Genomic DNA, 21,802 nt, shown 5'->3' with positions numbered 1-21,802 from the left:
TAGTCCATAAACTGATCAAACCTCAGTATGTTCATATCTGTGCATAGCTGGACATACCCTTTCACCACTTTAAGTTTCTCAATGTGTCAGCATCATCTGGCAGAATTTCTTTTCCCTCCTGAAAGAATCTTTCCTAATCTGAAAGACTTTGAAGACTGACCCTTAAAAGTTGCTTTTTACTTGTTGCTTATCCTGCTGGTGTTACCAAGATGATGAGGAATAAACTCTCTACATAGTAATAACATAAAGTTCATTATTTGTGTAAATGGAGATTTTCACAGATTTTTTTAAAAAACATAATAATTCTAATAATAATTTAGTTGTTTGTTAGTGCTTTTGTAGATTTTTTGTTTGTTTTTAATAAACTTTAAATTGTATTTCTTATAAATTTATTTCTTTTAAAAATTATTTCAGGCATATGGTTCTGGCTGTGACATTGTTATTCTGGCAAATGACTTTGAATGTGTACAAATTATTCCTGGTGCTAAACATGGAAACATCCAGGTCAGTTGTGTGGAGTGCTCCCAACGACAAGGCAGGGTAAGGATTTTAATTGTTTGTTTGTTTGTTTTATAAACTTGAAGAAGGAAAAAATGAATACTCTAAATGACATAATTAAACATAATATGTTAATGCTATTACTGAATTAATTTCATGACAAATATTTTTACTGATCTTTAACTTTCTGAAGAAAGCTTCTTATGCAATCCTCCTTAAGCAGAAGATTGTTTTATTATAATAGTAATTTATTTTTGTAAGTTTTGGGTTGGGGTGCGGGGAACAAGCAGGAAGCATCTTTTAAAAATGGATTTTATACCTTTCCAGGATGTACAATGACAAGTCTCACAAAATGTAGGAATATGTATTAGTTACTGTATAGCAATGGTATTAAAATTTTTGTTTTGTGAATGCCATTATTGTACTCTTGCATATAGCTAATGACAACAAGAATATATTCATGTATACACACTCACATTTGTTTGTGTATATTTGTGCTTCCTGCAAAGTAATGAATTAAAAGTTCTTTATTTTTCAGAAAAGTCTAGGCATGTTTAATGTGTTTCAAAGTGCTACAGTGTGAGCTTTTGCAACTGTGCGGCCCTTGACTAGCTGCTCGGCTTTACTTTTAATCCCCAAACAATGCATAGCTTTATTTTTAATCCCCAAACAATACTAAACAGACAGTCTAGATTGCTGAGAAAAAGAAAACAACTTTCTATGAGGTATTGCAGAGCACTGAGCAAATTTTGCTTATCAGTTTTCCCTGCCTACCACTGTTAGCTTGTAAACAAATTGGTTTTAGTATTTAGAAAGCCCCAGTTAGAATTCAGGCAAGTTTAGCTGGCAAGGCCCCTGCACTACAGCCAAGCAGTCCCGGTGGGACTGGAAGAGAGATTCCATCTGCATGGGGGACCGCTGCAAGATCACCATGAACCCCTGGGTGCTTCTGCATACAGGACTCTGAACTCATGGTCAGTTTTTCTGGGGCGAGTGTGTTATTGCAACCTTTTTTTTTCCTTACCCCGTATGAAGAGGAAGTAAGATTTCATAAGAACAGTAGTGAAACTTTTGCATAATTTCTGTATTGAAGACACCAAATCCTGAATGGGAGAAACTTAAACAGTTGTTCTTTTAAAAATCTTCTAAGCAAGAAGACAGAATTTACAAGATAGTCAAAAGTACTTACAAGCATTTGAATATTAGGAGCACAACCAGATTAAATTCCTAATAAAGGCCATTGTGTAAATAGAGGTTTCTGTGAAAAAAAGTAGATGAAAGCAATTAAGGAGTGGTACAAGTACTTCAGTTTTCCCATTTACTGTTTGTCTTACCTGGCAATATATTTAGCTATTCAAATGGAATCAAATTTCCTCCCATTTTTTAGTAATTACTATTTAGAGGTACAAAATGGAACACAGGATCACGCTGAGACCCAGACACTAATAATTATTTCATTAGTTAGTTGTAAAGTAGAGCGAACAAGAGTAGAAGTAGTGAAGATATCAGCTTTCTCTTATGCATCAATGGTAGTTGCTTTAGAAGTATGTATTAGATCTGATGGACAGTGTGTATCCCACTGAACAAGATGTATTCTCTGCTTAAGTTAAGATCTTAAAGATGGGCTCATTCAAAGGTATGCATTTCTCAACTTCCTTTAGAAGGTATTTGTATAACACAATGAATTGCATTTATATTAATTTTACTTTTCTTGTTTGATTACACATAGAATTTGTACTGGAAATTCTTTAGCTATTTTGAAATACTAAAGAGCAGCTAGACTTATCTACACCTTACATCTTGAGTCTTCATTTTTTTTCCAGATTGCAGCATCGTATGGAAATGCTGTTTGCATTTTTGAACCACTTGGTATAAATAATCATAAAAGAAATAGTGTAAGTATGTATTTCATGGCTGTAATTCAGTTTAGGTTCTTAGAAAAAAGTATGTCTGCCAGTTCTTATTGAATTGGCACACAAAAGACTAGTCAATAAACTTTTTCCACCATCCGTAATAAAATCGGATGGTCAGGATCATCTACTGTATAAACCGAACTGGGCATTGCACTTTCCCAAGTTCCCAACATCTCATGCTAGAGTGACATGGTGGTGAGCTGGTATTTCTTTAAATTGGTCTATCAGATCTGGAGTACAGATACATGACTTGTTTGTGTATATGTGTTTCCAAGCTAGTTTTAACAACGTGGTCATGACTGAATGCTCAAGTCTTAACTGTGCTCTTAAGTGTGTTTCACAATCTTTGTTGTATCTATAGTGCCATTCCGTATATTGTTGTAAATGTATGCCTGGTTTACGGTAATCTACAAATACATTTGTGTATGTGACAGATCCAGGTCAGGTTCACACAGCACTCTGTGATGCATACAATTTTTTATAAAACAACTGAAGAAATTATTAAAACTAGATTCCACAATCTGGCGCTGGGTCCTGAATTTGTATGTAATAGGCTAAATAGTAATTTTCTAAAGAAAGAAAGAAATACAAATGCCTTTGTATTTTGCTGTTGATGTGAAAATTAATTCTTTATTTTTTTTAAACTACAGCAGCTAAGGTGTCAGTGGCTTAAAACAGGGCAATTTTTCCTCAGTTCTATGACTTACAACCTAGCATGGGATCCTCAAGGTAATGTGGAACTTTTGATGCATTTGTTCAACATTTGTAGTTGAAGAACTTGAACACAAATTATTTTTATTGAAATGAAATGGGAGAACAAATACAGACATTTTAGATGGTCCATTCTCAGGCAGTGTTACATAAAATGCGGTGCTGCAATTAGCATTTGTGAAGATGCACTACCAAGTGTTTGAGAGTTTTGTGCAAGATTTTAGTTTGGGAATCATGGTGTTAAGTTGCTAACTGGCTTAAATCACTACTTAAATCATTTAAATAGGATTTTAGCACAATTGAAGTCAGCAGCGTACCAAGAGAGAGAAAATGATAAAATGCCTAACAATATGTAGTATTTGAGATGTTAATGGCTGTTTAGCATCTTCAACAGTCATTGTAAAATATGATCTATCAATTTAAGTCATTTAAAAACATCAAAACAAACATATTCTTTCTTAAAAGACATTAGAAATTTAAAATGTTTTGATAAAAATAGCTGTATAATATGATTGATTACCCTATCATATTTAAAATGACTTCATAAAGTTGTGCTTTCAACTTGTTTTTAATAATTCTCATCAAAATGTGATGACAGATGATGAATGCATCATCTTGGTTTCCCAGCTTTGATGTTGTTCACTTTCAGGTAACAGGCTACTGACAGCAACTAACTGTTTGCAATTGTGGGCCCCACCATCTAGTGACATTCTAGAAGAAGATGAAGATGATCCTGACAATCAGATGAAAGATGATAAAGTTCTCCCTGTTCTAAATGACTGGAAGTGTGTCTGGCAGTGCAAGTGAGTGAGATAACTCATTTTAAGACAGATTGCAATGCCAACTCATATATCATCTCTATCTTTCTCTAGAAAACCATATTGTAAAATTTGCTTTTAAATAGGCTTAAAATACCATAAAATTCAAACAATATAAGTTACTCAAAGTAAAAATATTTTTCATGTGACTAAGTCATCAGGTAACCTTGTCAAAGACTTGACTGTATCACTGGCAATATGTATAAATTGTCCCCCTTCTCAGCTTTGAAAGTAGTGCTGAGATATTGAATAAGACCAAACATAGGAGCAATAGCAGGCAGACATGCTATGCTGATCAAGATGAGAGGTGTTTTCTGAAACTTAGGAATCACAGAATCACAGAACTGTAGGGGTTGGACCTCGAAAGATCATCGGGTCCAACCCCCTGCCAAAGCAGGTTCCTCAGAGTTAAGAGTCCTGAAACGCTCTTTCTTCCCAGTTACATTTGAGATCCATGTTACAGAAGTGTTTCATGATCTGTCATTTCTATAGATATACAGACTTGGAAAGCAGCCACCCATAAACCTAAGTTTTGTCTGACTTTTGAAAACATTTCAGATTTTATGCCTATAAAGCACTGTGTAGGCTGCTTGCCTCTTTCAGCTGACCCATACATTTCAGTCATTGTGAAATAGCATTGCAAATTATCTAAAAGATCTTCACTTTCCTTTATTCCTAAGTCTTGGTTTCACTGGGAATAGAAAAGCAAGTAGAGCAATATTCACATCTGTGATCTCATTAGATCTAGCCAGGGCTTGCCATACTTAATTAATTTTAATATACTGGTTTTCTGTAGAGAAAACTGTGTGAGAATAGTAAATACATTGTTTCAATCAAGCAAATACTCTTATGCTTCTGCCGTTTCTAAAGTATGTTTAAAGTTACAGCTATAAATTTGAATATATTTCGTATAAATAATGCACAGTAATACTGAATCAACTGAATATACATGGAATAAAAACATGGAATAAAAGACTTTACTTACAGTTTAAAACTTTACTTTTGTGTCTTTAGGACTGCAGTATCGGTACATTTGATGGCATGGTCTCCTGATGGTGAATACTTTGCAACAGCTGGGAAGGTAAAAACAACAAAATAAATAAGTGCTTGAGATGTGTTCATTTCTTTGTCAAAAGTAAATAAGTAATTTAAAATGGTCCTATACCATATAAATACATTATAGTCTGAGCTAAGTTAAATTATCATCTCCTATATAATACATAAATTTCACATAATTCCTTGAACTTCAGCAACAAGAATTTGGATTTAGCTATGTACTGTTACTGACTACTTCAGAATTGACCTAGAAATACATTGACATTCATACGGACATATCATTATATCATTATGATATAAAACATAAACATTTAAACTGGTGTAATATGCATATCACTGCATAAATTAGAAGAGAATTTTCTATTTACAGTGAAGTCTGGGATCAGTTATCAGTTCCTAACTTCTATTTCAATTTTTCATATTTTTTGTCAAATTGCTAGTCAAGCTAAGATTTCAATTAATAATTCTCTTTAATTTTACTCTCTCATTTGAGTGATTTCCTTTGTTTTTTGAGGCAGGATAGTTAAGCATTTATTGCTTGTGCTTAATGTTGGTCAAATGATGAGATGAATTTTAGTAAGCATTATTTTCTTACACTTACTAAAGAGGACAACTGAATCATGAGCTCTGTTGTTTTATGACTATAAACATAGTAACACCACCTTAAAAACATTACATTTGGAATCAATGTGATTATAAAATTAACAAAACATTTGCTTTGTTTCATATTTCTGCTTCCCATGAATATACATATATTCATGTGTATATATGTATATATGTATATATGTATACACATATATATATGTATATTCCCATATATACATAAGAATTTGACTAAGTGTGTGAGGCTGTTGGTTCCAGTAGTTATTTCCTATTTGTAGGACAGCTCTATCTTAATTCCTATATAATCTTTAATCATAATTCTTAACAGGGCTGTCTATCAAACTTCTTTCTTGCAGAATCTGTGATTAGATACTGTATTTTTAGGTGCTTGTCAGGAAATACAAATAAAAGATCTCTCAGAGATAATTAATTCATTTATTTACTTTATTCTGTATCTGTACTCCAGCAGCCAGTCCTGAAATCCAGGGATGTGTCCTGCAGCTGTATACAATGTATTTTGGTCGTACTAGTAATGTTGCCCTTAGCCCACATCAGTGTAGATGTATTCCTGTCTCATTTATCAGCATTTGTTGTATTGCCGTATCAATATTTCAGTTGTCTTTCAGTTAACTACATCAGTGGTGCCCAACAATTCAAACCAGAAAGGTAGCATAGATTGCGCTAGTGGAGAGGAAGGTTGTATCATACGGTTACTGCTCAATTATGTGCCTATGCTCAGTAGATACAGTGCTTTCTGTGAAAGTAACGTTTCCTGTCCATGGGAACCAACAGTGACTTACAGCACAAATTTTCCTAAGGGAGAAACTGATTGCTAATGAGTTTAATACTGTCCTGTGAGTGGCAGCCCGTTTCTGGGTTCTGTCTTTGCAGGGTAAAGGATGTGGGATTTAAGCATGCATATGTGGTATGCAGAAAATGCATAGACAACCAAGAGGAAAGTAGGGAGCCAAACAGACTGCAAGAAAAATTACTTCTGGGACTGATGTGTTGCCAGCAGACTATTTATTTGGTCCTCCAACTCATTCCAGGATGACCATCATTAAAATACATGGCCTCAGGAATAAGTTGTATGGAAAACGGTAAATAGTTCTGTGCAATAGATTGAGTATTTATTAAAGATACTGGAACAGCAGTTTCCTCATCATTTAGCATTTTATTTTTGTGACATTTTCACTTACAGATATCTAATCCTGTGTCATTTTGCTGATTTAACTAGGATGACTGCCTCTTAAAGGTTTGGTATCCTGTGACTGGTTGGAAGTCATCTCTTCTGCCCCAACAGAATGAAGAGAAGAAATGCTCAGGGGTTGTCCACTTCTCATTTGTCTATTTAGCTCATCCTCGAGCAGTGACGGGATTTTCATGGCGTAACATTAGCAAATACATGCCCAGGTTTGAAAGATTTTATTTAAAAATAAATAAATAAATGTTTGAACTTTTTTTTAACACACTGCTTAAAATTTGGCTACAAGAACATGGTTCAATTTCTCTGCTTATACTTTCAAGAAATAAAACACATGAGTATCTTCACGTATGCTTCTGGATTACCTAGTACAACAGTCATAGTCACATTAATAGGAGAGACTTATTTTAAAATATGGTCTTAACTTTAGTGCCTTCTCAGGTTATGCCAGAAAGCATAAGGCTTGGTCTTTATCAAATAGTATTGTGGCATTGGAAATAGAATATTTGCTTAAACAATTAGCACTTAGAAGCTTTGTTTTATATACTCATGTTTAATTAGCTGATTTCACTTTTCAGGATTGAGTAAAATTGTATTCTTCACATAATCCAGCAAGCCAGATAATTTAGGGAGTTTCATGTCCACAGTTTTATGGTAACTGCTGGATTTAACAAATAATAACCATTCTATGTTCACATGCATTTTTGCTAATAATTTATGAGTTTATCTATCAACATACTAAAAGTCACTACTCATATAAAATGTTTAGTTAGCATAGAAATTTGGATGAAGTAATTATAACTGCTAAATACCTGTACATTCCCCTGATTTTTGCTGTGTCCATATGCCTAATTTAATTATATTGGATAATTCCTTGATATGTCTATCTTTAGGGGTTTAGTCTGTAATGTGTTACTCACGTCATGTCTTGATGGCATCTGTCGGCTGTGGGCAGAGACACTGTTACCAGAAGATACTCTTCTGGGTGAGCAGATCTGTGAAACTAGCACTTCCAGCATTAGCAGCACCATTTCTCAATCTGGAAAGCAAAAAGACAAAATACAGCATGCACTAGAGGTACAATGCTTGTCAATTTTTAATTTCAGGATTGTTAAAACTTGTAAATGTTTACTAGAAAAATTAAAGTATGTAGAGATATAATATCTATATGTTACATATTAGAACTATATCTAATATCTAGTTCTTACAAGCATAACAGAATAGTCTGAATTATTTTATATGAGTTAAGTTTCTTATTAATCACTGAAGAAGTCAGAGACATCTAATAAGCTTCATGTTTTTAAAACTACTACTTTTTCTGTAGCTAATTAATAGCATTGGGAAGAGACTAAATTTTATATAGCTAACTGATAGTGTTGGGAAGAGATGATGTTTAATATGGAATATTAAGATGGTTTCATTCTGAATGGGTATGAAAATAACAGTAGAAGCAGTAAATAAACTCTTCTAGTTCTTTAATTATCTGATTTGATAATTACATTTCCAAAAGATGATACTACAGGGCTATGAGTTTCAGTGGTGGTCATGTGAAGTATATTAAATTTACAGGAAAAGAAAACATATCAATGTAAAAACAAAACTGTACAAACAGTAATTACATAACTATGCATTTATATCTTTTCTTTTTTTTAGTATTGCTTAAATTATGCTTTCTTATTATACCAGACAATTCACCATTTGAAAAATATGAGAAAAGGACAAAGGAGATCTTCAGTTCTTGTTACCCACACAGATGTATTACCAGACCAACAGGGTACTCATGAAGTTCAGCGTCACATTTCACACCATGCAAATGCACTTGGTCATTTCCACATAGCAGCAACCATCAACCCTAATACAGGTGAAATAGAACTGCTTATTAAACTGTTAATAATATATTTTCACAAAAAGGAAAAAATAAATAAAGGGGGCTGAGGTGCATGTTCTTTGCTTTGCCTAATTGAATAGAAGGGATTTGTAGGAAGAGTGTTATTTCACAATTCTGTCATTTGGCTTTGAGTTTTGTAAGCCAAATGAAGCTGTTTTTTTTATTTTTTTATTTTTTTTCCAAAATTCACAGACTGCCAGAATGGTTGTATTGCTTAAGCAGGGTCACCTATACCCAGTTGCCCAAGACCTTCAGCATTTTTAAAAGCCATAATTTCGTTTTTGCACATCAGAAAGCAAAAGAAATTTAGCTACCTAAATTTCAAGTCTGCTTTGTACTTGATTTGGGGAGAAAACAGTATATGATGAATGGATTACTTAATGGGAAAAAAGCTGTACAAGATTTTATTAGCAGGAAAACAGCTGCTTTTTGTAGAATAATTTAGAATATTTTAAAGAAGAGACTGAACAACAATCCTGTGTGTAAAATCAGTAAATGATATGACAACACTGAAACTGAGCAATTAGACCCGTTGAATCTCATCTACCAGTCTCATTTGAATCAATTGTTTTACTTTATTTCTTGATGCTAAAATGTCTTTCCTTTTTTTTTTCTTTTTCATTTTTTTACTCAAAACATATGTAGAAACTTGATCTGTATCTTACCTTTTCTAAACGTACAGGCACAAGGTCTGTTCTGCCAAAAGTGAGTTAATTGTCTTAACCAAGAAATTGTCTTAACCAAGATATGTGTGTGGGTTTATTAGATGAAAGGTTTAAGATAAAAGTTTTTGATTTGTTTACAATTGTCCACAGATATCCCATCAGTTTTGGCTGGAACAGCTTTTAATATAGATGAAGGCAATGGAGGCTTTGTTGTTCACTGGTTGAATAATAAAGAATTTAATTTTACATCATCTATTGAAGTATTTATGCAGCATCTAAGAAAACTTTCTGAACAACAACTAGAACAAGATTTTGTTGATGTTGAGGTTGAAGAGGAAGAAGAAATGGAAGAAAAAGAGAGAAGTTTGCATATGAAATTAGATCATGGTTAGTAATCTTGATCTATAGCACAAGAATTATTCTGAAACACATTTATTTAGTGCAATAATTAATGCAATTATTTAACACATAGTAATGTATTACTAATCTAAAATAAATAGATATAGATGCAATTTTGGCTCCTATAATAATTTGGTGGCATGAAAAACTTACGGATGTACTCTCTGTTGGAACACAGTAATAATAAACACAGTGAAATAGAAAGGTAGCTCTGGTTCTTTATTTCCATTTTGGAGCTATTCCATAAAGTTATGAAATTATAACTAAGACTTGCTCTTGATTCACCTTACAATCTCAGGACAGTAATGAGGCATGAATTGATGGCAAGCTTTAAGGAGGGTTGGACATAGCTCCATTTTAATGAAACTGCACTCTTTCCAGTAGAGGTAAGCTTTACATCTTAAACCTTACAGCACACAATGATCCCAATCGTAGCTGTTCACAAAGGAAAAGGAAGAGAAAGACATATTTTGAAATTAATGATGAAAAACATGCCCTACCAGAAGGACTTAAGATTGCTTCAGGAGCATCACCTTAGCCAGTATTTGTATTCCTTCCATGTTATTAAAGATTACAAATCCCATTTGTTTAAAATTTGAAAAACTTATGTCTTCCCTTGTATTTGTAAAGTTAAGAATGAAGAACTATCTTAAGAATTTGTAAAAATAAAAGCCTTTCTACTTAAACCAGTAAGAGCTATTAAAGACAATAAACTGATGTACATTTATTGTCATTTATAAAGCTTAGGTTTTTAAAATCTAGGTTAACAATGCAATTTATGACTAAGACTTGCTCGTGTCATCATTCTTACTGCACATGCAATACATACTACTTCATTACTTGTCACATACCATGTTTCATAATAATCAAATAAATTTAAAAAAAAGACATTAATTTGGAGCCAGCATCCATATAAAATACCTGTTTTTGTATAGTTGAGCAAAATGATCTTAGAGCATTGATGTTAAGTGTCTGAATTTTTATGGTTGTATTTGTTATTACTTGTATTCCATAGTTAGGATCAATAATCAAATGCCAGGGCCTCTCACTGTTGTACAAACAGATGAAAGATGTTTCTACCTTCAGTTTGCATGAATGTTCTTATAAGATAGCACTATTAACAGATTCTAAATATTGTTGTTTGGAGTGGAAACTGTAGTAGGATGATACCTAGAATTTGAAAATAAATAAATAATATTTTCTGTTGCAGACTTGTCTGTAGATAGAGAATCAGAGACAGGGACTGGAACAGGTTCTTCAGAACATGAAGATGGAGAAAGAGAGGGAAGCCCCAGAACATCTCTACCAGCAGGCCTATGCATGCCTCTTCCAACAGTTTTGTTAGATCGGAAAATTGAGTTGCTCCTAACCGAATGGAACAGAAACCCAGATATGCTTTTTACTATCCATCCTATTGATGGTACATTTTTGGTGTGGCATGTGAAGTATTTAGATGAACACACTCCAGGCATCTTTCGACAAGTTCAGGTGTTGTATATTTGAAATTGTTTTATTATTTATGATCTTAATGAACAGTCATTATGTTCTTGCTATTTAAATCTGGTCATCAGAATTACTTGAAATTAAACTAATTCCTGTGAAACAGTTGACATTCATTTGGACTTACACTGGGTTGTTATATTCTAATTATTTTTTTTTTTCCCCTCCAGGTTTCATTTTCTTCTAGGATTCCTGTTGCATTTCCTTCAGGAGATGCTAGTTCCCTTAGCAAAAATATTATGATGTATGCTTGCCCTGTCTTATTAAAAGATAGTAATGCTGTACATCAGAAGACAGTGGACTTTCCAGATAAAACCCTAGCAAGTAAAGGACCAGGCTTTGCTCAGAACAGCACAAATGTGAATATAATTTCTCCTATAGTGATGATGATTTCCAAACATATAGATGGCTCTCTAAATCAGTGGGCAGTTACTTTTGCTGATAAATCAGCTTTCACTACTGTGCTAACAGTCTCACATAAATTTAGGTACTGCGGTCACCGTTTTCATCTTAATGACCTAGCTTGCCATTCTGTTTTACCATTACTGTTAACATCTTCTCATCATAATGCTCTACTAACTCCTGAGTCAGACAGTTCTCAGGATTCTGACAGCATAAACAGAATAATGGATCCTATAAAACATGTAAAAGGTTCTTCTAGGCAGCAACTTAAAAATGCAGCAACCCGTACATTCTATGACCCAAATGCAATCTATAGCGAGCTGATTCTGTGGCGTGTAGACCCTATAGGACCTTTGTCATACACTGGAGGAGTATCTGAGTTGGCTCGAATTAACTCTCTTCATACCTCCGCTTTCTCTAATGTGGCCTGGCTTCCAACACTTATTCCAAGCTATTGCCTTGGTGAGTATTCTTAGCAAGATCCCATATAGAGTTAACACTGGGGGCTATAAAACTATTTTTTCAAAATAAATTCATGTTGTATTTGGAGTATATTAACTTTTCAGCAATTTCTTTATATAGTGCCAGTGAACAGTCTTCCTTCATTTGAGACTATGCTACTTCAAAACAACATAGTTCATGTGGGCTAAGAGTTTGTAGTTACCATGGATCACCTGGCATGGAGTAACTTCTTTGTGTTAGTTAGCAATCAGTCTCACAACAGAAAAACATGATCCCATTCCTCAGTGCTTTAGGCAACTTTGCAGAGTGCTGTCTGCATTGACATGGTAGTTAAGTGTGATGATCACACTCTGCAAGTGTGATGATGGCAGAAGTATCTGGGTTGTTGGCCTCATACAGTTGCAGGAGGCAGTGGATTGAACAGAACTAGTGATTGGACCACTTGATTGAAAAAGTTCTAGACATGTTAATCTATTAAGCCACTCAGATACTTATTTTTTATTTGTAAAGATGTTGTAGTAGTTGTGTACAATACTAAAATGTAAATTGTGTTGTGAATATCACATTAGTAAGTTTCATACTAATAGTGCCAGGATATTTTATTATACTAAGGCCAATCTGACCTTTGCAATTTTTAAATGGGTGTCGAAGATATTGTGCAACCTCAAAAATCTTAAATGTGTTTTAAAAGGCGTAGCATTTCTTTGATTTAAAAATAAAAAAAATCCCTTTGCTCACATACTAATGTTCTATCCTGTCTCAATCCCACGAAGGAGCTATTCTAAACCTTGTTTACCTTGGATTTCTACTCTAAATCATCTCCAAGAACCCCGAGAAGCTAGAGTCCCTAAGCTCAAGTTCCAAACACCTCCCTTGGAGGTGACAGTGAAGAGAATGTAATCATTTTAAAGGCAGCATTCTTTTAGGTGTACTGTCTATTGGTTTTTGCATGTGTGAACAATAGTTATAAGCAATAATGAGTTCTGCTCAGGTTATTCAATATTTATGAGGAGTTTTAGTTACATAAATGAGCAGAAAGTTATTTTGAAGTCTAAATAATGTTTTAATGTACGTAATTTCTTGGGGTGTTTTTGCTTCAGTATTTTATGACAGTCATTTTTAGAAACATTCAGATACTGTGAAGTGGATTATAATTGACTACGTGATACTATTTCATGCTATTTTTTTCTTTAACTATAATGTTTTTTTTGTGTTTTCTGTAGGTACATACTGCAACTCCGCTAGTGCTTGTTTTGTTGCATCTGATGGCAAAAACTTGAGACTCTATCAAGCTGTTGTAGATGCAAGAAAACTTCTAGATGAACTATCTGACCCTGAATCATCTGTAAGTTTTATGTAGCAATGGCTTGAAAGTTTTAAAATAAAAATTAAGGTAACTTTTAAACTTTTTTTCCCTCTCCAGTGATTTTTCTTATTTCCTCATGTCTGTATATTAGCTTATATAATTACATGTTTTGCAGATGTCTGTAAACATTAGCAGACAGTAATGTGGATATTACTACTAACAGTGGCTGAACTGAAACAAAATACCCCTGATGAGTTTCCCCAACTTGTAGTATGTGGTGAAAGAAAAAACAGATTTTTTTTCTTTGTCTTCTCAGAAGAGGGGAGTCAGGAGCAAGTGGGCAGGTGAAGATAGGTGAAGACTAGGGTGTATACACTTATACACTAGGGTGTGTATATGAGGGGGGACAGAGATGATGGGATAGAAGGGAGTCAGGGCAGGTTATTGCTAAGGGTAATACTGGCTCTTATTTTTGCTGTTGTAGTCTGTTCTTTCTGTTCTTTCATTACATTTTGTTTCTATGACTGAGCAAAGTAAAATCTGGCCTTGTAACTATTACCGTATAAATAAGTACATTTTTCATTTTTCCATTCTTCTGTTATTTTTTAAGCTATCCTGCAAGCTATAGCTTGTCAGTATTCAGATCAGTCTGAGGAACCTATTACAGGAGCAGTGACTGTGAATGCTCCAGCAAAAATCAATAGTACATTCCATTTATATATAAGCTGTATTTATTTATTTATTTATTTGTTTGTTTGTTGTGACAAAACTGAAGGTTTAAAAAAGTGAAGCGGTGTATTTGAGTTTCTCATAGTACTTATATTGTTATGTTATTATGAAAAGATAAGTCTTTAAATAAACATTTACTTTCTATGTAAATTGGTATGCTATCCCCATGAATAGCTGCAGACTGAAAACAGTGCAAATGTCCTGATGAATGCATTATTCATAACTGCCAAAATGACAACAGGAAGAAGCCTATTACTATTTACAGCAACAAGGAAAATTATAGCATCAGTTTATTGTAAATGATTGCAATTTCCTTCTGTCTAAAGAAAAAATATGCTAACTCATCTCATTTTCCTCTGTTTCAGAAACTTATTGGGGAAGTGTTTAACATTGTGAGCCAACAATCTACTGCTCGACCAGGATGCATTATTGAACTCGATGCAATAACTAACAAAGTAAATAAATGGTTAATTCTTTAGGGTATCACATAAAAATGTTTAATAGCTTTGTTGCTGATTAACCTAATCTGTTGAAAATACAGAAAAAAGAGGACATTTCTCTATGGTGATAAGGACTGCCTTGAATTTTTGTGAATGTTGAGATACCTTGAATGTTTTTATGAGACAACTTACAGTTGTGAGGAGCTCAAAGCCTGTTGTTATAGAGTGTAACAAAATTTTCTAGGCATAAATCTTGTTTAAAATAAACTTGACTGAATACTGCTTTACACCCATCATAATTTAAAGAAAGAAGAAAAAAATCACAACTGCCTCCAGAAACCCAAACAAACAAGAAGACCACCACCAACAACAAAAAACAAAAACTACTTAAGTCTTCCAAAATGTGGTAATAATAGCCTTGTATGACTTACAATTTTTTGTCTTTCTCATAAGACACGCTTTTACCTGTTAACTAATATAGCCATGTGTTTCAATCAATGAAATGATTGAATGGTAGTGCTATGAAATTTAATTCGTATTATTATTTTGATCTTGCAAATTCCAGTGCTGTTTTCTGTTAGGTAGCAGCCTGGGAAAGTAATCTACTTTACCATTTTTTACTTAGACATATAGACATTTTTGATACATACAAAGAAGTACTTCTCTATTTGACAACATTTTGTTTGTTGTTGTTGTTTGTTTTTTTTTGTCTTGTAAGTATTAATCACATAGGACCTTCAATTTTTGGTTCAGATTTATCAAATATTTTTTAGAATTTTTATAGATTATTTTATGACTTGACATGAGGAGTACAGGGAATAGCTTAAGAGGTAAGAAACAGTCTTCTACATAAGACCTATGTTGTGGGAAAGACAATAGCATGACATCCTGGGTGTCTTTTATGTTTTCTATTTCTTTTAGCTCCTTAGTCATACTTTCAAGCCTCTAATGTCCTAGTATAAACCTTAATTAATATTTGTGGACCTTACCAACTTCTACAGAAATGGTAAATAAGTTAGTTGGGTCATTATTTTTCAGTATCTAAATCTTTCTTAAATGAATGTAGAAATCAATGTATCAATTCGGGAGGCTGAGACTAGGAAGAGCTTTACATGTAAAAAACAGCCTGCAAAGATTCAAAAGGACGGCAAGCTCTGGAGTCAGGAAGAAGCCCTCTCTCTTCTACAAGTAAACACTGAATCCAGTTTCCTTAGAGGACATCCCAATCATGATGGTGACCGAAGACTTTCCCATAATACAAATGTCATTCACGCATCCTCTCACTACCTCCTTTATCTCCATAGCACCTGCTGAAGCTCTAAAAAAACCCACCTTCTATATTGAGTCAGTCAGCTTTTGCCAATTTCATCCTGGTAGGATTTCAAAAATACCTGTGTGAAAAAAGATGCCTCTCCATGCTTCTCTGGAAAAAAATGTGTTCAACATGAAAACTTTGCTGTCACTGTCTTTGGGGGACACATTTTCCTTGTCTGCAGAAATGAATTTCACTGCCAGCAGCCTCCTTTGTAGAGGGGTGGAGGTACTGAAAAGAGGTCTGTTGCTGTCAGGAGGAACAGCTGTTGAGTTATAAGAGAAGGAATATGTGCAGTTTCTTCCTTTTATTTTGTTAGCAGATTTCTCAATCCATTGCAGTCAACTTTCCACTGAAGATTGATAGAAGTCTAAGAGTTGTTGCCACAGTCCTTTATTCTATACCTAAAATAATAATAGTAATAATAATAATAATAATAATAATAATAATAATAATAATAATAATAATAATAATAATAATCTGTCATTAGCTTCAGCAAAAATATTACAGAATTAGTCTAGTATGGTAGATTTCATTGAAACTGTTGGAATATATACACAATAAGTTCTAGAACATGCTGTTCTTAATGTAAGAGATGAAAATGTTCTGTTTTTCTGATGTATTAAGATAGTTTTCAAAATTATAAAAGAAAGTAATTGATCCTCAATCGATAGTTGGATTGTACAAAAAACATAATTATGTTAGTAAAAAATGTTGTTATACCATTCTGAAAGCGTAACTACTGCTTGATTTTACAGTGTGGCTCAAACACACAATTACTTCATGTCTTTCAAGAAGACTTCATTTTGGGATACAAACCACAAAAGGAAGATGTAGAAGGGAAGGAAACTGAGATATTTTTCCAGCCATCACAAGGTATAGTATAAGAATAACTACTATGAAGTAGGTACCAAAACTGGTCTTAAAGAATACTGAAATCTAGCAGACATTTACTAGATTCATTTTTAATGAGAATATATTGAATTCACTGAAATGGCTGATTCACGTTGCTCATATAAATCGTCTACATGGTAATGGTATTAAATAAAACTATTCTAATTTGCCTACAGTGAATTATTTTAACTTGTATGACAAGGTCTGTTTTTCAAAATGTTTTGTGTTATATTTTAAAGATGTGTACAAAGTAGACTAGAAGTGTATTTCCTGAATTAATATGTTGTTCCAGGTGATAAGGTGCATATGTCTGACTTTCCCTTTTATCCTATAGAAAGTAACTGGGGAATTTGGTACTAGACTCAAAAGCTTAAAAAAAAAAAAAAAAAAAAAAAAAAGGAAGAAAGCAAGCACTCTGAGAAAACTGAAAACTGTTTTATAATCTAGCAGAGCAGTTCAAATTGATTAGGAAGGCAAATACATCTAATAAGTTAGATTTGTCATTAATACTCAGGTTTGCTCTAAGTCAGTCTCTATTTTACTAAGTCTTCTATAACTCTGAACAAACTAAATGTTGATTAAAATGTTATTAATAGTACCATTTGAGTATTTTGTTTTGTAATCAAACAATTTCAAAGAGGAAAAAATACTTTTTTAGTATCAGTTTTTATCAATTGTTGAATGTAAACTTCATGATTATGGTAATGTCTTTAAATTACAGGTTATCGTCCACCACCTTTTTCAGAAAAGTTCTACCTAGTCGTAATTGAAAAAGATAGTAATGGCTGTTCTGTTCTTCAGATGTGGCATCTTCATCTCAAATCTGTGCAAGCCTGTTTAGGTGAGTGAGTGAGTAATTGTATTTTCTTAGAGATGAACATTTAAGTAACATAACAGAAAATTTGAGGCTTGGTGTTCTAGAAGCAGTAGAAGAGTAAGGTTTCTTGCAAACATGGATTGCATTCCATAGCTATGACAATATGAAAATTTGTTAAAAGAGTGAGTAATATACTTAAGCGCTGGATTCTTTAAACTCTCAGTATTTCAGAATACTATGGATATCTTAAAATGAGTAATCATAGCATAAAATTATTTGCAGTACAACTAAGCAGCCAATACACGATATAATTATTTTCTGCATAACCAAAACAATGCTATGAAAAACATCTGATTATAGCATGTTTATGCTTTCTCCTCACATACATTTTTAACATTGTTTGCAATGATTTTTCTTTCGTGTAGCAAAAACTACTGAAAAAAAAACTGTTTTAGCAGAGAATAAGCTTAGTGTACCTGAACAGAAGACAGTAGATTCTTCTCCAGATATATCACCTGGTGTAAGTCCCATTCCACGATCTTCATCAATCGCTAATCTTCAGACTGCTAGTAAGCTCATTCTGAGCTCCAGACTTGTATACAGCCAACCACTGGATCTTCCTGTTGGTGTAGAAGTAATAAGAGCAACTCCCTCAGCAGGTAAATTTAACTTTTTTCTAATTAATCCACTAATTTATCTGCTAGTTCATAAGCTAGTATGTTCTCAGCCTATCACTCTCTTGATTGATACAGGCAACATGGGAATAAACGGGCACTCTCAAATCCATGTCCATGTCTCCCAAATCACAAAAAGTGCATTTTGCAAATCACTCCTTTCTTCATTGTAGCAATTCCTCGTAGAAAAGCTTTTTCTGAAACTTACTGCTTTAATGACTGGAAACTTAACTTCTAGTCTTAATTTATTTATGATCAATTTATACCCCCTTGTTCACCGGCCAACATTAATCTGATGAGTATATGATGCTTTTTTTTTCTTTTGACTTGATGTACTTACCCTGTCTACTTCTGCCTGTTTGTCTCTGTGTCTCTCATAATACTCTTAAGTACCATAGTGCCCCTCTTAAGTTTCATTTTGGTAGGCTACACAAGCCTAATCTTAATTTCCCTTATTGTATCTGATTGAAGCTTTGTATTTCTTTATTATTCTAACAGTCCTTTTCTGAATTAGTTTAGTTCAAGTTTATTTTCCTTGAATAGTGACCAGAACTGCAGGTGATTAACATCTAAACTGTTAAGACTGTTATCCGTCTTAAAACATTTGCCCATACCCAGGTCAAAGTTAAAAAAAAAAAAAAAAAACACCAAATTGAAAAGTTCTCTATTAGTAGTTACAATGTTGTGTCTGTCTCATATAGGTATTTGACTTTTTATTACTGATACTAAATGTTTGTTCTGACTTCAGGTCATTTGAGTTCTTCATCAATATATCCAGTCTGCCTTGCACCTTACTTGATAGTAACATCATGTTCGGACAACAGAGTGCGATTCTGGAGATGTACTGTAGAAAAAGACCTGAACAGCAAAAATGAAGAAAGGGAAAAATATCATTGGAGAAAATGGCCTTTAATGAATGATGAAGGAGAAGACAACAGCAGTACAGTCACCATAGTAGGAAGGCCAGTTGCCGTTAGCTGTTCTTACACGGGACGTCTTGCAGTAGCATACAAACAACCCATACAGCATAACGGTTTTGTTTCAAAAGAATTTTCCATGCATGTTTGTATACTTGAGTGTGAGTCTACAGGAGGATCAGAATGGGTTTTGGAACAGACAATTCAACTGGATGATTTAGTTAGGGTTGGAAGTGTCCTTGATTCAAGGGTCAGTGTAGATAGTAATTTATTTGTTTACAGTAAATCAGATGCATTTTTGAATAAAGACAAATGCCTGGTGCCCAGTATCAAGCATTTGGTGCATTTGGATTGGGTATCAAAAGAAGATGGTTCACATATATTGACAGTTGGAGTTGGTGCCAACATCTTCATGTACGGAAGACTTTCAGGAATTGTAACAGATCAAACAAGCAGCAAAGAAGGTGTAGCTGTTATTACTTTACCACTAGGTGGAAGCATAAAACAAGGTATAAAGTCAAAGTGGGTGTTGCTTAGATCAATTGATTTGGTATCATCTGTAGATGGCACTCCTTCACTACCTGTTTCTCTCTCCTGGGTGAGAGATGGTATACTGGTGGTGGGAATGGACTGTGAAATGCATGTTTATGCACAGTGGAAACACGCTGTCAAGTTTGGTGATGGTGAAAGTGATATTTTCACTACTGAAGACACAGCAACTAAAGATCCACTCAGAGCAAGCTTGATAGCAAAGAAGACCAGTGTAATTGATGGGGCAGGTATTGTGGATGATGTTTTTGGCACTCCAACTGTAATTCAAGACGGAGGCCTTTTTGAAGCTGCTCATGTTCTTTCACCTACTCTCCCTCAGTATCATCCAACCCAGCTATTAGAACTTATGGATCTGGGTAAAGTTCGCCGAGCCAAAGCCATTCTGTCACATTTAGTTAAATGTATTGCAGGAGAAGTTGCGATAGTTAAAGACACAGAAGCTGGAGAAGGAACTGGTCCTAAACGCCATCTTTCTCGCACCATTAGTGTAAGTGGTAGTACTGCAAAGGATACCATCACAGCTGGAAAAGATGGTACTCGAGACTACACAGAGATAGACTCCATTCCCCCACTGCCACTTTATGCTCTGCTTGCTGCAGATCAAGATGCCACTTACATTTCTGAAGAAACTTCTAAAATACCTCAGGGATCTGAAGATCGTGCTAAAAGAAAAACAGAGGATCAGTACTCAGATCTATTCCAGATTCAGCCTGTCACAACTGATGACTTTATTGATTTCGAGCCTGAAAAGAGGGAAAGTAAATCCAAAGTTATTAATCTCTCACAATATGGTCCGACTTACTTTGGCCGAGAACATGCCAGTGTCCTTTCAAGTCACCTGATGCACTCAAGTCTGCCAGGCCTCACTCGACTAGAGCAGATGTTCCTCGTAGCTTTGGCAGACACCGTGGCAACAACAAGCACTGAACTAGATGAGAACAGAGATAAGAATTACTCAGGTTAGTAATGAGCATATTATTAAATTAACATTCTTGCTCTTCCCAGCTAAGGCAAGCTTACTCCTTGAGTATTTTGGGATTAAAAAAGCTGAAAGCGAGTATCAGTTATTCAGATTAGATACAGTAGAGCAAAAAACATTTTATAAATTACTGTATTTCAAGCATAATACTTTATCACAAACAACAAATTTAGAAACATACATTCCTTACATGCTGCATACAGTAAGTCATATATATGCCCCTGTAGTCATCTGCATATTCTAAAGTCAGTATTTTGTATTTTACAGGAAGAGATACCTTGGATGAATGTGGCTTACGATATTTGTTGGCTATGCGCTTGCACACCTGCCTTCTGACATCACTACCACCTCTGTATCGAGTACAGCTACTTCACCAAGGTAATTCTTGGAATGTGGCATTACTTTCATTTTATCCAGTTGAGCTGACAGGACCTGATAATATTTGATTTATATTGTGATACTTTTATTATCTCCATATTAATTTTAGATGACACCTATTCCATTAAGGCCCTTGTTTTGCAAAGTATATGCTTCCCTGCATGCAGTGTGAACAGACAAAAATGTAAAGCTCTAGAACAGAAGAGAGATTCTGTGCCATTCAGTTTGAGCATGAATAATTTCCCCCACCAGATAACATACAAATTGTATCATATTTTACATTGTTTCTGCTGGAGGACTGAAGGGTTTGCTTTACAGAAGTACAATTTTATCTTCCCTCTAAGATAATTTTATTATTTTCATCACAGCAGGTTTTTTTCTTGCTCTGAATAAATGCTGTTCTGACATACAGAAAGAAAAGCAATTACTGCCTCAACAGCATACAGAAAGATTTCTGGGCCAGGATGGATCTGTCTCTGAGATTACATATTTTTGCTTCTATCTAGCACCATACGAAACTCAAGAACGTATATAAACAGGTTGCTGGAAAGGAATGGAGGAAGCACCGAAGGGAAGCATGTATTTCACAGAGAAAGAAAAAAGATGCTTCCACTCTTTCTTGAACAGTTGTGACAAACAGTTGCTCTGACATCTACCAACACTCTTTGCAAAACTCCCTTTGCAA

General features: G+C 34.2%; 1 protein-coding gene and 1 long non-coding RNA gene across 17 annotated transcripts in view; one reads left to right on the top strand and one right to left on the bottom strand.

Moving 5' to 3' along the window:
• DMXL2 (Dmx like 2) overlaps window positions 1-21,802 on the top strand; it is a 57,359-nt gene that overhangs the window by 8,999 nt on the left and 26,558 nt on the right. For all 4 annotated transcript variants that reach the window (XM_032194772.1, XM_032194770.1, XM_032194771.1 and 1 more), the window contains exons 2-19: window positions 415-540; window positions 2,322-2,393; window positions 3,062-3,140; window positions 3,772-3,925; window positions 4,955-5,021; window positions 6,837-7,012; window positions 7,697-7,880; window positions 8,490-8,664; window positions 9,507-9,743; window positions 10,966-11,243; window positions 11,426-12,119; window positions 13,343-13,464; window positions 14,520-14,609; window positions 16,665-16,782; window positions 17,522-17,641; window positions 18,043-18,276; window positions 19,040-20,719; window positions 21,007-21,117. In XM_032194772.1, coding sequence (XP_032050663.1) covers window positions 415-540; window positions 2,322-2,393; window positions 3,062-3,140; window positions 3,772-3,925; window positions 4,955-5,021; window positions 6,837-7,012; window positions 7,697-7,880; window positions 8,490-8,664; window positions 9,507-9,743; window positions 10,966-11,243; window positions 11,426-12,119; window positions 13,343-13,464; window positions 14,520-14,609; window positions 16,665-16,782; window positions 17,522-17,641; window positions 18,043-18,276; window positions 19,040-20,719; window positions 21,007-21,117 — 4,717 coding nt within the window. The remainder of the gene's footprint in view (window positions 1-414; window positions 541-2,321; window positions 2,394-3,061; window positions 3,141-3,771; window positions 3,926-4,954; window positions 5,022-6,836; window positions 7,013-7,696; window positions 7,881-8,489; window positions 8,665-9,506; window positions 9,744-10,965; window positions 11,244-11,425; window positions 12,120-13,342; window positions 13,465-14,519; window positions 14,610-16,664; window positions 16,783-17,521; window positions 17,642-18,042; window positions 18,277-19,039; window positions 20,720-21,006; window positions 21,118-21,802) is intronic.
• LOC116493398 overlaps window positions 1-21,802 on the bottom strand; it is a 51,382-nt gene that overhangs the window by 5,810 nt on the left and 23,770 nt on the right. For 10 of the 13 annotated variants that reach the window (XR_004253758.1, XR_004253753.1, XR_004253754.1 and 7 more), the window contains 8 exons: window positions 20,563-20,688; window positions 20,377-20,422; window positions 18,094-18,237; window positions 15,927-16,310; window positions 8,553-8,655; window positions 7,724-7,842; window positions 4,926-5,013; window positions 1,688-1,756 (listed from right to left, as the gene is read on the bottom strand). This is a non-coding gene — a long non-coding RNA (uncharacterized LOC116493398). Of the gene's footprint in view, window positions 1-1,687; window positions 1,757-4,925; window positions 5,014-6,798; window positions 7,843-8,552; window positions 8,656-15,926; window positions 16,311-18,093; window positions 18,238-20,376; window positions 20,423-20,562; window positions 20,689-21,802 lie in introns of all 13 variants that reach the window. The other 3 variants (XR_004253763.1, XR_004253762.1, XR_004253759.1) reach the window with 3 other exon arrangements.

Source organism: Aythya fuligula, chromosome 11 (assembly GCF_009819795.1).
Source record: "Aythya fuligula isolate bAytFul2 chromosome 11, bAytFul2.pri, whole genome shotgun sequence".
NCBI lineage: Eukaryota > Metazoa > Chordata > Aves > Anseriformes > Anatidae > Aythya > Aythya fuligula.
This window is presented reverse-complemented; position numbering and strand designations above follow the sequence as displayed.